Source organism: Gouania willdenowi, chromosome 14 (assembly GCF_900634775.1).
Source record: "Gouania willdenowi chromosome 14, fGouWil2.1, whole genome shotgun sequence".
NCBI classification, from domain to species: domain Eukaryota; kingdom Metazoa; phylum Chordata; class Actinopteri; order Blenniiformes; family Gobiesocidae; genus Gouania; species Gouania willdenowi.
In genome coordinates, this window is record NC_041057.1 from 519,806 (window position 1) to 534,801 (window position 14,996).

Sequence of the window (14,996 nt, forward strand, 5' to 3'; positions counted from 1 at the left end):
ATGGTGATGATACAGGACATATGAATAATTATAATGTTTAGGATTGAAGTGTTTTTATATCTTATTTGATTGAACAACATCACAATAAATACTTATATTACCTGAACACAGGTTTAAAACGCTATATTAAGTGTTTTGATAAGTTTTATTAAACAGTATCACATTAGATGATATTAATATTTAGGTGTCATGTTTTGCTTCGTTAGTCCACAGCGGCCTCTGCAGGACAAAAGATGAACTGCTTTTATTTTACTCTTACCAGGTGAGTCAATAATTTTAGTGTGCAATTAATAAAAACAAAACATTAACATAGACTAAGAAAATAATAATTATATATAAACTTATATATAGAACATAGAAAATACAATTTCTATAAGAAATGGTATTTCTAAAACCTTTATTTGTTTCAATTTTGTTGTTTATTTGTAAAAGAAATATGTTTGAAAAACAGAAAAACTCAAGTTTTAATGCCAAACATACATTATAGTATTTTTATATAGTATTTGTTGTTTGATGATATAGTTTTTTCATATATGCATAAGGGGGAAATGAAACAATATAAAGATTAAATAGATAAAATAAATATTGTTCATTGAGGATAAACATTATGAATCTGTGAGAACAAATATCTATGATTAAAAAAAAAAAAAAGAAGAAGCAGCAAATACTGAGTTTACCTGAACGTCCCTGTATTACTTTTAATATACAGTATTAGTATTATTATATAAACTGTCGCTAATATTATGTTGTAAATAAAACCGTCTTTTATCATCATATCATATCATAAAACGGTATGTTTTAGTCATTGATGGTTAGAAGCTGAAAACAAACAGTTTATGATGAATAAATTACATTTTACTCCTGCTTGTTTCAAAGAGGAGCCGTAGATTCCGAGTTCTCCTGAACGCATCTCGCGTGGCTCAAAAGGAAAACAAGCAGAAAGTCCGCGGTCACGTGATTCAGCAAGAGCTGCACCTGGATTCAACAGCTGGATAAACACCTGGATAGACAGCCTGTTTAACAGCTGTGTGCACACATCTGGGTTTATACAGATGTGGAACAACTGTAATAATAGCAGCTGTATCCACATCTGGATCAACAGGTGGCTAAACATCTGGAGAAAGCCTTGTATCCACTCCAAGGAAACATCTGGATGGATCTCCTGAGGAAGATCTCTGAGGCTGTGGGAGCTGCGGTTGCCATGTTGGGCGCTGCGGTTGCCATGTTGGGCGCTGCGCTCTTCATCACTCTGAGCTCGTTCTACAGACGCAGACCTCATCGGTACGTCTTCATCACACAGGTGGGAACCAAGCACACACTGATGATGATGATGATGATGATGATGAAATGTATGTCCTTCAAATGAAGAACATAATGGTATAGATGACGACTGTGGCTTTGATGATTTAAAATAACAAATATAGTGAAACACAAACGAATAAAATACCTTTTATTATTATTATGAAATAACATGTTCCTGTTGTTTGTGACTGAAGTTGAATGATTTTATTTCACTCTGGACCTTTTCTTTTGTTCTTAGACTTTGACGCTTTGTTTACACTTTATCTGCACTTTGTTTCTCATTGATTTCTGCTTCTCCAGTGTTTATTGTTCAGCTCTGGACACTAAAAAAAGACACAGAATGACTACAGAAAAACCCAAAATGACAAATATAATAACGCTAATAAGAACAGAAAAACAAGTCACAAAACATAAACTAAACTACACACGTCGGCTCCAAAAAGACACAAAACAACAAAGACGTCTTTGTAAAACCCCAGTAACACAAAACACACGATTAAAACTCAAGTCACAAAACATCAGCTATTCTATAAAAAGCAGCAACAAAACAACAATGTTTAAACATTCTAGTTTCCTGAAAAGACACAAAGTCAAACAACACAACATGATTACAAAGACGTACAAAACAAGAAAATTACACAAAACGCCTTCAAAACACGTTTGGATGAACTACGCAGAACGTCTTAGAGCCAAATAACACGTACCACGTTCCCAAGAATTCAGTCAAATTGCTCAATTCCACCAAGTAAAGAAATGGGGCCCCATGGAGCCCCCGTGGCACATACGGAGTAATGGGCCCCATTTATATATCGGTATATGATTCGGTACCACCAAACTGTCGCAATATTTGACTCACAAATAAATGAGAAAATGATTTTGATGGAAATTGTCGAAAGAAAGGGGGCTGGGCTCCGAGGTCCCTAATCAAATTAACAAAGAACTAACAGAGGAGTGGTCATTTGAAAAATGGGGCCCCTGTGACACGTACGGGGTAATGGGCCCCGTTTATATATTGGTAAATGAGAAATCAACTTTCTTTTAGAGTCTCTAGACCAAATCTAAAATGGAGCTTTGAGCGTTGATGCGTACACCTCCATAGATTATACCGACCAACTTTCAGCCTGTTCTGTTGACGAATAACAGAGGAGTACAGTAGTGATCTTAACTAGTGTACACAATAACAGGAACAACAACTAAGTGAGGGCGTTTTGAGTCTATGTTACTAATCTAGATTAGATTAATCTATGTTAGCGAGCTTCAACTAACCAAACATTCCCTGTCAGACAGGAGCTGTACTACAAACATCATCGTTCATTTAAGCTAAGTGTTCACAGCTTCGCTACATGCACGTGCACATGGAAGAGGCGGAGATTGCAGCGTTTGACCAATCAGTGGAGAGAACACAGACTGAGTGTCTTTACAGGAGGAACACTTTATGATCTTAAATAAATCTAATTAATATAAATCAATGATGACAGTGAAGAGTAACAGTGTTAGTGCAGCGCACAGCAGGAGGCGGAGCTTTAATACTCCCTCAGATCTGATCACTTCATAACTTGGTCCTGACCAGGTTGATGAAGTTTAAAATGATGAATAATTAAAATCCATAATTCAGACCAAAAACAACTCTGTTGTTACAGAAAAGACAGGAATGATAGAACTCAGACAGGAAGCTGCTGATACTGTTAATGTGTAAAAGTGTGATATTATTTATGATAATAATCTATTAGATGATGCTCTGCAGTTAAACTTTATTACAGCACACACGTGTTTCTATTCATGTAGATCTATTTATCACACACTGGGATGAGAACACATTGTTTACTGTAGTATGTTCCTGATGATGATGTCAGCCTCACTATAGCGTATGAATGAATGAATGAATGAATGAATGACTTCACCCGTTAATGCATACGTAGACATAGCCTTCATCAGCTGATAGACTGTAGATCAGTCTATCAGATATAAATCTATATCTTTCCTAAATGATGTCATTGGTAAATGAAAGGATTAATTACTAATTAATAATCTTATTTCCTAAACGCAGCAGTTAGATCTGCACCAACCAGGATCATCTATCAATAGACACGTTGTTTTCTAAGATTGGTCAGGACCAGTGGTGACTGGTGCATTTTTCTCCAGGGGGAGGGGCTACAACTCTAAAATAGATATAAACCAAAAACAGGTTTTGTGTAGCTTTGAACAAATAAATAAGAACAATTACACACAGAACTGCTTTCAAACTAACAAGTAAGAACAAATATAGTATATAGTAGTAGTTTATACCAGTGGTTCTCACACATGTACCCCTTTCTCTCATTTCTGAATCCATGTACCCCCTTATGTCCAAATACCACATTTTGCTCAGAATACTATGAAAAAATATCTATAGATTATAATGATGGAATGAATGAGTGATAACACATTTTAAATAATCTCATTTTATAAATAAACCGTATTTAGTGTCTCATGAATAGATTTATTTCTAGTTTTTATCATTTATGATCATTTCCCTCCTGATGTGAGACCAGGAGAATAATCCTTGTTTTATCAGATAATGTTCTAATCAATATCATTTTTATCATCATTTTGTGTGTTTTCTGTGTCAATGTGTGTGTTTCTGGTTTCATTTTGTGTATTTAGTTTTTGTGTGGTTGGTATTATTTAAATTATTCCATCTCAGTCTGTTTATGTCATTATGATTGTTTCTCTGTTATGTTTGTGTAATTTGTAACAATATGTCTTTGTTGTTGTTTTGTGTGTTGCTGGTAATAATAAGTATTTTAATCCGTTAGTGTGTTTTTAGTGTCATTTTGTTGTTGTTTGTTTGTTTTTTTATTATTCACTATATTTTTCTCTTATTTGGTGTTTTTATTGTTGTTTTGTGAATTGCTGGTAATATTTAGTATTATTATCATTTAGAACTAAAGAAATAAACATTATAAAAACCCATATTTTTACTGCTGTAATTTGTTAATTTTCCTTCTCTCTCGTAAGGACCCCCTGTAGTGCCATCACGTACCCTTAGGGGTACACGTACCTCAACTTGAGAAACTCTGATATATACAATAGTGTGTGTGTGTGTGTGTGTGTCAGGGTTATAATACTTCTTGAAATGTAATTTGTGTTGTTTTTTAATTTAGTTATTCAGATTTTGTCTTTTTTTCCAGTTTAAGTTTAACAGGTAATTAAATATAAACGTGGGTGAAAAATGAAGTGGCAAATGAATAAACATAATTTAAGACCTAGTTTCCAAAATATGGACATATTCAAGATTTGAAATCATCAAATGTAGTTTGTTCATGTTTCTCTGTAAAGATTTTAGTGCCCCAACCCTAACACGTCACCAATCAGACGCAGATAAATGAAACTACGTCACATCATCATTATTAACTATATAATATTTATTCTGATGATCTAAATACAGATATACATTTGTTTCATTTTAATTCATTATTATTTTTTATGTCTCACTCAAACAAACGTGGTAAGTGGTGGGGCGGCGCCCAAGCACCCTCTATTGGCCAGCCACCACTGGTCAGGAGGCGGGGCTTTAGGACTTGCTAACATCCAAGCCAGAGAAAAACCTGTTTGCAAGCAGGTTAGTTGTTCAGCATTATTAATAATAATAAAGTCTTTTCGTCATAAACATACACAAAATGTGTTCTCTGCATTTGACCCATCACTCACAGCGTGGGAGGAGTTAGTGTTAAAAGACCTGCTCAACATCGGGTGAGATTACAAGCCTGCTTCCTTAACCACGAGGCCACCAGTCGCCATAGCGATGAAGCTCCAGTGAGTTTTGTAGTCCAGCACACACTGATTAAATCCCAGAAGTTAGCACGATACGAGCTAATCTAGATTAGTAGTTCACCTCCTCTGAGCCCGGCCTAAAAACAAACACGTGATGTAAAAAAAAAACTGAAATAAAAAACCCACAATTTTTTAGAAAAACACACAAAAAACATCAAACAAAAATTCAAAAAGAGACAGATTACAAAAATAATGCACAACAGAATTATGATTATACAAAAAAATACCTGAAAATGACAATAAACTCAAAACAATGAAATCACGCAAAAAAACACAAAATCACAACAAAACAAACAACCAAACATGAGACAAAAAGGCAAAAAGAAACAAAACTACACAAAAATAATAAAATGTTAGTAAAGAAAAAAAACAAAGACAAAAATTATGCAAAAGTGAATAAAAAACAAAATGTCTTCATCCTTCACTGAGATGATTCCACTAATGTACTGTGGCTGAAAAATGCACAACAAATTCAACAACAAATTTACAATTTTTAAAACTATAGACATAATTAGCTAAATCAATGGTGTATTGCACGTGTAAAAGTGTTTCCATATCTGTTCATTTGTTTTGACCTTTTGTAAAAGTGTTCATTTGTTGGTGTAATCATACAAATGGGAGGGGCCGAGACGCCGGAAGTAGGTACGGAAAACTGTAAAGTTTCCATCGTAAATGTGTTTTGCTATTGTAAACTTTTTTAGCTAATTATGTGAATTTGTTTTCAAAATTGCAAATTTGTTATGGAATTGATAAGCAGGAGCAGGACCAGGGGGGTAAAGCTCAGCTCCAGGTTCTGGTGGTGGGTCTGGACGGGGCCGGTAAGAGCAGCGTCCTGCAGGCTTTGAGCTGTGAGGGGAGGAGCAGGAGGAGGAAGGGGAGGAGCTTCAGACCAACACGAGGGTTCAACTTCCTCAGCGTCCACATGCCCACCTGTCAGCTGGACTTCCTGGAAAGTAAGGCTCTGGTGTTACGGTTGGACTAGTTATCATGTTATCTTGTGACGGTGATAGTGGGACGTTTCCTGGAGTTAAAGTAAAATAAAAGTAAAGTTACATTTTCAAACTGTATTATTTATCATATGCTCAGTATTTTCTATCTGTGTTATCTGGTGACTGGTTTCTGCAGTAGGCGGGGCTGAGGATCTGCGCTGCCATTGGTCAGACTACCTGAGGAGGAGTGACCTCCTACTGTTTGTGGTCGACTCGTCGGACAAACGCAGGCTCCCATTGGCCAAGGCTGAGCTGCACCGCCTCCTGAGGGCGAGGCCTCGACTGCCCACAGTCGTCCTTGGAAACAAGCAGGTGAATGTCTGGTTACCATCACACAGGTTTCCTCATGCTTTTCCTATTTCCTCACAGGTTTCCTGTTTTGTCACCCATTTCTTATTTCCTCCTGCGCTTCTCGTTTCCTCACGTATTTTCCTCATGCGTTTCCTGTTTCCTGATGTATTTCCTGTTTCCAGGACAAAGTGGGCAGAGCGTGCGTCTCTGAGCTACGTCGCTCGTTGTCTCTGGTTGACGACAGGAAGCTGCTGCTGATTCCGTCTCATCTGGACACAGACGGCTTCCTGAGGACGTCCGTCCACCATCACACAGACGTCCTGGACGTGGACCGGCTCCAGGAGCTCCTGAGGTGTCTCAGAGGACACAAACACTCATTCTGAGGGACAGAAAACATCCAAACATCGTATTTATTGTCCCCCAAAACTTTTTCATTAGACGCAGAAATTTCTCACCAATAATCCCAGATTATTTGTACAATGATGATGGTTTCAGATCCTGAAGGGTTAACACAACACTTTCAGATTTAACCAGGCTGTCAGGGGCCAAATACAGAGCAGTTTGACCTTAAATGGGCCACAGATTTTATGTTGGAAAACGAGTAATTTCAACGTTATTGTGCCTGAGTTTACACTTCTACATAAATATACAAATTATATAAGAACTCAACATCATCAATAAGTGACATATCAGTCCCTACAGGATCTATACTTAACATTTATCTTAACTTTATTTTGTGATTCATTTTTATAAAGGAAAATTTTTTTCTTCCCTAAAAATGACGTCCGTCATGTGACATAAGCACTGGCAAAACTGTGAGAACTGCAAATATTGTGGAGTTTGATTTAATTTGTGTATTTGATTTATAACTGAATTATTTGGTAATTTACTCAATGATTGATGTTTTCCTCATTTTTACTTCCTCCTGCGGGCCAAAATGGATGATCTAAAGGGCCGGATTTGGCCCCCGAGCCTTAAGTTAGACAAAAGTGATTTAAATAAATAGTTTTAAAACTTGTCAGTGGTAACGTTTGAGCAGCAGCTTCACAATAATTCATTTAAAAATACACAAAGCGTTTGACAACAGTTACACACTTTTATTGAACAAATGTTCCTGAAGACGAAATGTTTCAACACAAATATTTTTGGATTAAAAAACAGAAAGTGAAAATGTTTTCCTCTCATGGAAATCAAACGTCCTGTCATGGTTCCTTCAGAGTAAAATGTCCTAAACCTCAGACTGTCCTCAGCTCATGTGAAGGTGAGAACCTGTAAACACCCCCCTCACTGTGCACTGGGCTGCGTGTGCTGAGGCGTCAGAGACAGGATGAAGGCGTCGTGGTGGTGGGCGTGGCACCGTCGGTACTCGTTGATCTTCCTCTTGATCTGTTTGGGCGTGTCCTGGTAGTAGTTCTTCTCGTCCCGCGCCATCGCCTGGGCAACGGGGGGGGAGGAATCAGGATGGTGAAGTTAGTTTTGCTGGATTTTGTTTTTTTTTTTTTGTCCGCCTTCACCTTCTGAAAATTACACCTTTCAAAATAAGAGCACAGGGTGATTGTTCTCACCTTGTAGTCGTCACCGTGTTCTCGGATCATGTGCTGAACGTACTCGATCAGGTCTGAGGACAACGTCTTTGTGTCTTTCTCTGGACGACTGGCCTCCATCTCCAGCTCTATACACACACGCACACACACGTAAAAGCTGCTGAAGCTTGTCTTACAGGCGTAATGGTGTTCAAACCGAGGAGCAGGCGTTGACTTACGGTCGAGGACGTACGGTTTGGTGACCACAGGAGGTTTGTCTCCTCTGAGAACCTGCAAACCACACAAACATCACTGAACCACATGTTGGAAACCTCTCCAAACAGGAACCAAGCACAAACCAAACGCTGCCTTCACCTTCGTTACTACGACAGGAAACGATGGGTCAATCAACTGATTAAGAACATGAGTGGCCGTTGCCATGGTTACCCAGAGAAGAAAGCAGCAGTGAGCTGAGCGTGGACAAACTAGTGATATTTCGTGAAAATATTAAGATAGTGTTGAACGTGTGTGAGCAAAGACACACTGTGCAAATTAGCAACATTAGAATCTGCTGAGTCATAATAGAACCGACAGGTCAGCATTATTTTCACTGTAAATCAAGGCAGAGATAAATGTAAAGGTAATGTTTTCATAACAACAATAAAGTTAACGTACGTTTGTTAATTTAATTACATTTAAAAATAAAGCGAGGATGAAAAAACCAACGTGTTTCAGTTATGAGTTTAACTCTTTTTAAATGTTTCAAAATATAACTAAATATATGGAAAATAAAAAAGGAAAAAAATAAAATATAAATATTTTTGAACAACCTAGAAATCAACGTCAATTATTAGTTAAATATGTTTACAGGAAGCTGTTATTGGATGATTCTGTGGTAGGCCACGCCCCCAACACATGCTGGAGTTCAAACAGAGATTAATTATTTATGTTCATTATCAGAAAGTTGGTGTGTTTTACTCACTTTATTAAGGAAATGTGGAATTTTTCAGGGACTTTAAGTATTTTAAAAGACATGTGATTATTTTGTCAGATTATTTATTTTCGTTTATTTGTTTTGTGCAATAATAAGAGCAAAAGAGGATTTCTGTGTCACGTAAATCTGTAAGTTATGGAATAAAAAGCTTAAAAATGCAAAATATGTGATTTCTTTGATATGATTAATTGATTAAAGCAGAACTAAGTCACTTTTTTACCTTAATAAATCCTTCTCATAGTCTCTGTGGGTAATACTAGTGTTTATGGGGTGATTAGGGGTCTTTCACCCCCCCCTCCTGTCTGACAACACGTTCCTGTCTCTGACCCAGTGACAGACGTACTGCTTTACTACAGCCTAATACACACTAACGCTAGATTATCACCAGCCCTGTGGCTGCACACGGTTGTTTACTAATTCACTTTGATCAAACTTATATCAGGGCGGAGCCAGCACAAAAAAGGCAGAGAAGATCTTTATCTGAGGAACGGAGCAACTCCATCAGTGACAGCTCAGTAGCAACACACACACTGTCGTCACAGCAACAGACACACACACACACCCTCGCAACCCATCGCTCCATCAGGCAGCACACACACAAATATCCATCCATCCATTTTCAGAGCTGCTTTGTCAGCACACGCACACACGTCATTAATTTATTACTCTCTTCCTCATACTGTTCACATGGTCACATGGGACTATATTAAGGGTGCAACAATTAATCAACACTGTCGACAATAATCAATAACATGATTAGACACCGACGAATGTATTTGTCGACAATTGTCAGTTACGTCATCGCCGTCTTCTTCAAGCAGTGGACAGAGCAGAACATAGTTTTTTAGTGAGGAGTGGCTCATCTACGTTCTATATTTCTGTGCTCAGAACTGTACACACGTAATGGACATGATTAGAGGGAGATATATCATCAAAAACATTCCCACTGGTAAGAACATGTCACTCTTCAGCACTGTCGACGTTGCTCACACACGTAGTCTACCTGTAGCTGTGATGAGCAGCAACACATCATGCACCGCTACTTAAGTTCAGACCAGAACCCCACCCAACAAAGTGAACCAGTCTACGTTCCTCTGTCAAATCCACCCAAAGTTCCACAATCACGGTGACAGAGAAGAACCTGCAGCAACACTTATCAACTGGAAAGAGGACTAAAGCTAACTAAGCTAAGCTAATCCACAGACACATAAGACTGGGCTAAGAGCTAATGCTAACCAGTAGGGATGGGCGATATTGACAAAAAAATTATCCCGATAATTTCTGGTATTTATCACAATAACAATAAAAATCATGATAAATAAAAAATAATAATAAAATCACAACTTAAAGTGTAAACAGGTTCTTTACAAACATAAATAAATGTTAATACATCAACAATAGACACATTTAAAAAGGCTACAATAACTGCTGACTCAGAGTTCATGAGCTGAATCATGTTTCATTTATCTTATGAGTTACATAAAGTTATGATTAATAAATAACTATGATTTCCTATAATTAAACCAGATCAAGTTGATGATGTAATCATTCACTATATTTATGTGTAATAATCTCAATAGTTACATTAGTCTAATGGGACCAGCTTTGCCTGTGAACTCGTGAAATATAATTAAAATGAATGAATAGTGACATTAATATTTATGCTAACATTTATTTCACACAATGTGTAACATGTTTAGTTTTTATTCTTCCATACAAGTGTTAAATCTGACATAAACAGTAAGGCGTGTTCTTTTTAATTAATCTATTCCTTATATGGAGTGGTTAGCATTAGCTCTGTGTGTCGGTGGGTTAGCTTAGCATAGTTAGCTTTAGTAGAGTTTCCAGTTCATAATGGTTGCTACAGGTTCATCTCTGTCCCTGTGTTTGTAGAACTTTAGGTGGATCTGATGGAGGAACTAGGATTGGTTCATGTTGTTGATGTTTATCTGGTTTTAACCCAGTAGTGGTTCATGATGTATCACAGCATAGTAGCTTCTGGTAGTCATGACGATCACACACACACACACAGACGGCGGTGTGTGAAGGGGGTGGTGGCGGGCGATGTTTTTGTTCTCGGAGTCATTTCCCACCGTCACGTTTTAAACATCATCATCAGCTCTGACACCATTAATGCTACAGGTTAACTGGTGACCATGCTATGTGGTGACTGTTGGTGTTACGTTTCGATTGGTGGTGGTGTTATCTAGTGACCATATTCTAGTTAGTGTGACTGGTGATGGTGCTGTGAGGTGAACGTGTCAGTCAGAGCAGACGTTCTGTTGGTGTTAGGTTCAGATTGGTGATTGTGTCGTCTTGTGACTGTCTGTGGGATGGTGTAGCTTCTGAAAGCGTGGCGTTGGATGTCGGTGACGCTGCAGGTTTTTCTCACCGTGTCTTTCCTGAGGGGGAGGCTGCGGTTGGGGTCAAAGGTCAGACCCATCTCCTGCAGGTTCCTGGACATGGACTTGTTGTCCTCCCACGCATTTCTGATGCAGCGACTGAAAAAGTAACACACACACACACACGTGAGCTTACAAACATTCTAAAAACTTATCTGATAAGTAACGCGGTGCACCTATCACGTCACCTAAACTGGCCAATGAGGGGCGCTGCGTATGCATCGAGAGACAGTCTATTGATACGTTTCTGTATCAATAGCCATGGCCTTTTTCAAACATACCGTTTATCTATAAAGCACGTTTAAATCCTGCTTAAGCTGATTAAAGGGAAATAAAAGTGTCTCTAACACAAACAAACACTTGTGCACTTAGTTTTTTAATCCGTGTACCCTTCATTCTTTGGTTATTCAACAGTATGGTTATTTTGTTTTAGTGACTTAAAAAACCAAAACAGAAATACAGAAAAACAAAAAACCAGATAAGCAGCGTTTTTCTGGGTTTTTTTCCCGGGGACATCAGAGCGAGAAGTGAATTCTGCTGCACCTCCCTCTCTTTTATAAAAATATGCCTAGGAAAGCACACTTAAGCTGGCGTACCATAAAAACCAGGAAGTGCGGACGAATCTTTTTTTAAAATAATTTATAAACAAGGACGTACGTTCCACGCCTTTATCTGTTCATTAATCACAATCAACTCGAAAATGAGCGCACGTGAGGAAACACCTTGCTCCGCCCATACGATGCCTAAATGAAAATCCACTAATTCCAATTTCACTGTGGACCGAGGGAGAAAACCAGCAAATAAAACACATTTCTCTCAATAAGAGGTGGAGGTACTAATACAGTGGTATGCAAAAGTTTGGGCACCCTTGTAAATGTTCATGATTTTCCTTAATAAATAATTGGTTGTTTGGATAACAAATTCCAGTTAAATTTATCATATAGGAGACAAACACAGTGATATTTGAGAAGTGAAATAAAGTTTATTCGATTTACAGAAAGTGTGCTAGAATTATTTAAACAGAATTAGGCATGTGCATAAGTTTAGGCACCCTTGCATCTTATTGATTTTAATACTCTTAGCACTAATTATTGGAACTCAAAATTGTTTTGGTAACCTCAGTGATCCTTGATCTCCATACACAGGTGAATCCAATCATGAGTCAGGGTATTTAAGTAGGAAAATTCTAGGTGTTTCCTCTTTGCATCTTCTCTGATTAGTGGCAACATGGGAGCCTCAAAACACCTCTCAAATGACCTGAAAACAAAGATAATTCAACATCATGGTTTAGGGGAGGGATACAAAAAGCTATCCCAGCGATTTAAGCTTTCAGTTTCAACTGTGAGGAACATTGTGAGGAATTGGAAGACCACAGGCACAGTTCTAGTTAAGGCCCGAAGTGGAAGACCAAGAAAGATCTCCGAAAGGCAGCGGCGCAGGATGGTGAGAACAGTCACAGTCAACCCGCAGACCAGCTCCAAAGACCTACAACATCAGCTTGCTGCAGATGGTGTCACTGTGCATCGTTCCACTATTCAGCGCACTTTACACAAGGAGATGCTGTATGGAAGAGTAATGCGGAAAAAGCCTTTTCTCTGCACACGCCACAAACGGGGTCGCTTGAGGTATGCTAAAGCACATTTGGACAAGCCAGCTTCATTTTGGAACAAGGTGCTGTGGACTGATGAAACTAAAATAGAGTTATTTGGGCATAACCAGGGGCGTTATGCATGGCGGAAAAAGAACACAGCATTCCAAGAAAAGCACTTGCTACCTACAGTAAAGTTTGGTGGTGGTTCCATCATGCTGTGGGGCTGTGTGTCCAGTGCAGGCACTGGGAATCTTGTTAAAGTTGAGGGGCGCATGGATTCCTCTCAATATCAGCAGATTCTGGAGAACAATGTCCAGGAATCAGTGACAAAGTTGAAGTTGCGCCGGGGCTGGATCTTTCAACAAGACAATGATCCTAAACACTGCTCAAAATCTACTAAGGCATTCATGCAGAGGAACAAGTACAACATCCTGGAATGGCCGTCTCAGTCCCCAGACCTGAATATTATTGAAAATGTATGGTGTGCTTTAAAACGGGCGGTCCATGCTCGGAAACCATCAAACCTGACTGAACTAGAGATGATCTGCAGAGAAGAATGGTCCAAAATACCTCCCACCAGAATCCAGACCCTAAGATCAAGGATCACTGAGGTTACCAAAACAATTTTGAGTTCCAATAATTAGTGCTAAGAGTATTAAAATCAATAAGATGCAAGGGTGCCTAAACTTATGCACATGCCTAATTCTGTTTAAATAATTCTAGCACACTTTCTGTAAATCGAATAAACTTTATTTCACTTCTCAAATATCACTGTGTTTGTCTCCTATATGATAAATTTAACTGGAATTTGTTATCCAAACAACCAATTATTTATTAAGGAAAATCATGAACATTTACAAGGGTGCCCAAACTTTTGCATACCACTGTAGTTGAGGTGGACACACCCAGGAGAGCGTAATGTGGTGACCTCATCAGACTGTGACAGGTGAAACATAAATGATCACACATTAAAGAGGAGGAGGATCACTCTCCATAGGAAGAACTCTGTTCAACAGGTGGAGGAAAGGGGCGGAGCTCAGCCTCACAAAAATACACACTGCAGTGTTCACCGTGGAGGCGTGGCACCGGCAGCAGGCACTTCCTGGAGGGGGCGGTTCATAATTCTCGTGACGTCACTAGCATTTGAACCGTTCGTTATTCAGAAAAGGGCAGAGAAGCAGCTCAGAGAGCAGGATTATTGAGGATTTCTCAGAGATGCAGGAAGGAATCGCAATAATACTTTGGGGTGTTTTTGATAAGGAATTAACGTTGTAACAAGTTGATTTGCATGATATAGGACCTTTGAAACATGAAGTTCTCGTCCAAGTTTCCCGTAAATATCCAAATATCGCACAAACAGAACCAGATTTAATCTTAACACAGAAAAATGCTGCTTGTTTGGTTTTTCCGTTTCTGGTTTTAAATTTATAAAACAAAAAAACAACAATTTGGTTTTGAAACAAAATAACCAAAGAACGAAAGGCACACTGATTTTGGACTAATTTAGTGTGTTGTTTGGTTAGCTTAGCATTTAGCTGCACTCACTTGTCGATCCTCGGGTTGTTCTTCTTGATAAACTTCTTCTTCAGCTTCTTCCGGTCCGTGGTGTAATCAAACCTCATCTTCTTACTGGACTTCTTCGCTTTCGGCATTTTACCGGTGGGAAATCTGAGCTTTTACCGGAGAAAAAAACACGGTTAGGAGAGTCTGAGTATCGACGGAAATGCAACAAACACGAGGGGAATAAAACCGGAAGTACGTAAGACTCCATAAAGTCATGTGACACAAAGCCGCGCCCATTACAAAAAAGGTGTAAATAAGTTTTCTTTAGTAATTTGTATTATATTCATCATCATTATTATTATGATAATAGTAATAATGATGACAAAATTATGAACGAATTAAAATATATTAATAATACATTAGTTGTGTTCTTAGGTTGTGATAGTAAAAAGTTAGTGTTGATCCTTATTAACATTAAAGCTGTACCAGTTCAAACCTTTAATGATCCTCAATAAGAGCCAATCAGAGAAGAGTTTCAAGCTTCATACTCATATTACCCATTCATTTTAATCCTTTTTTTTTGTAATT

The 14,996-nt window shown here is 38.3% G+C and overlaps 2 protein-coding genes across 2 annotated transcripts; one reads left to right on the top strand and one right to left on the bottom strand.

Moving 5' to 3' along the window:
• Nucleotides 1-927: 927 nt before the first annotated feature.
• On the top strand, nucleotides 928-7,734 carry arl10 (ADP-ribosylation factor-like 10). Its single transcript, XM_028467656.1, has 4 exons — nucleotides 928-1,300; nucleotides 5,873-6,068; nucleotides 6,241-6,416; nucleotides 6,578-7,734. The coding sequence occupies exons 1-4, from the start codon at nucleotides 1,154-1,156 to the stop codon at nucleotides 6,776-6,778; spliced, it is 720 nt and encodes a 239-aa protein (XP_028323457.1). The 5' UTR covers nucleotides 928-1,153; the 3' UTR covers nucleotides 6,779-7,734.
• nop16 (NOP16 nucleolar protein homolog (yeast)) lies at nucleotides 7,478-14,649 on the bottom strand. Its single transcript, XM_028467657.1, has 5 exons — nucleotides 14,451-14,649; nucleotides 11,305-11,413; nucleotides 8,158-8,209; nucleotides 7,961-8,067; nucleotides 7,478-7,829 (listed from the first exon to the last, which is right to left on the bottom strand). The coding sequence occupies exons 1-5, from the start codon at nucleotides 14,555-14,557 to the stop codon at nucleotides 7,680-7,682; spliced, it is 525 nt and encodes a 174-aa protein (XP_028323458.1). The 5' UTR covers nucleotides 14,558-14,649; the 3' UTR covers nucleotides 7,478-7,679.
• Nucleotides 14,650-14,996: the final 347 nt, after the last annotated feature.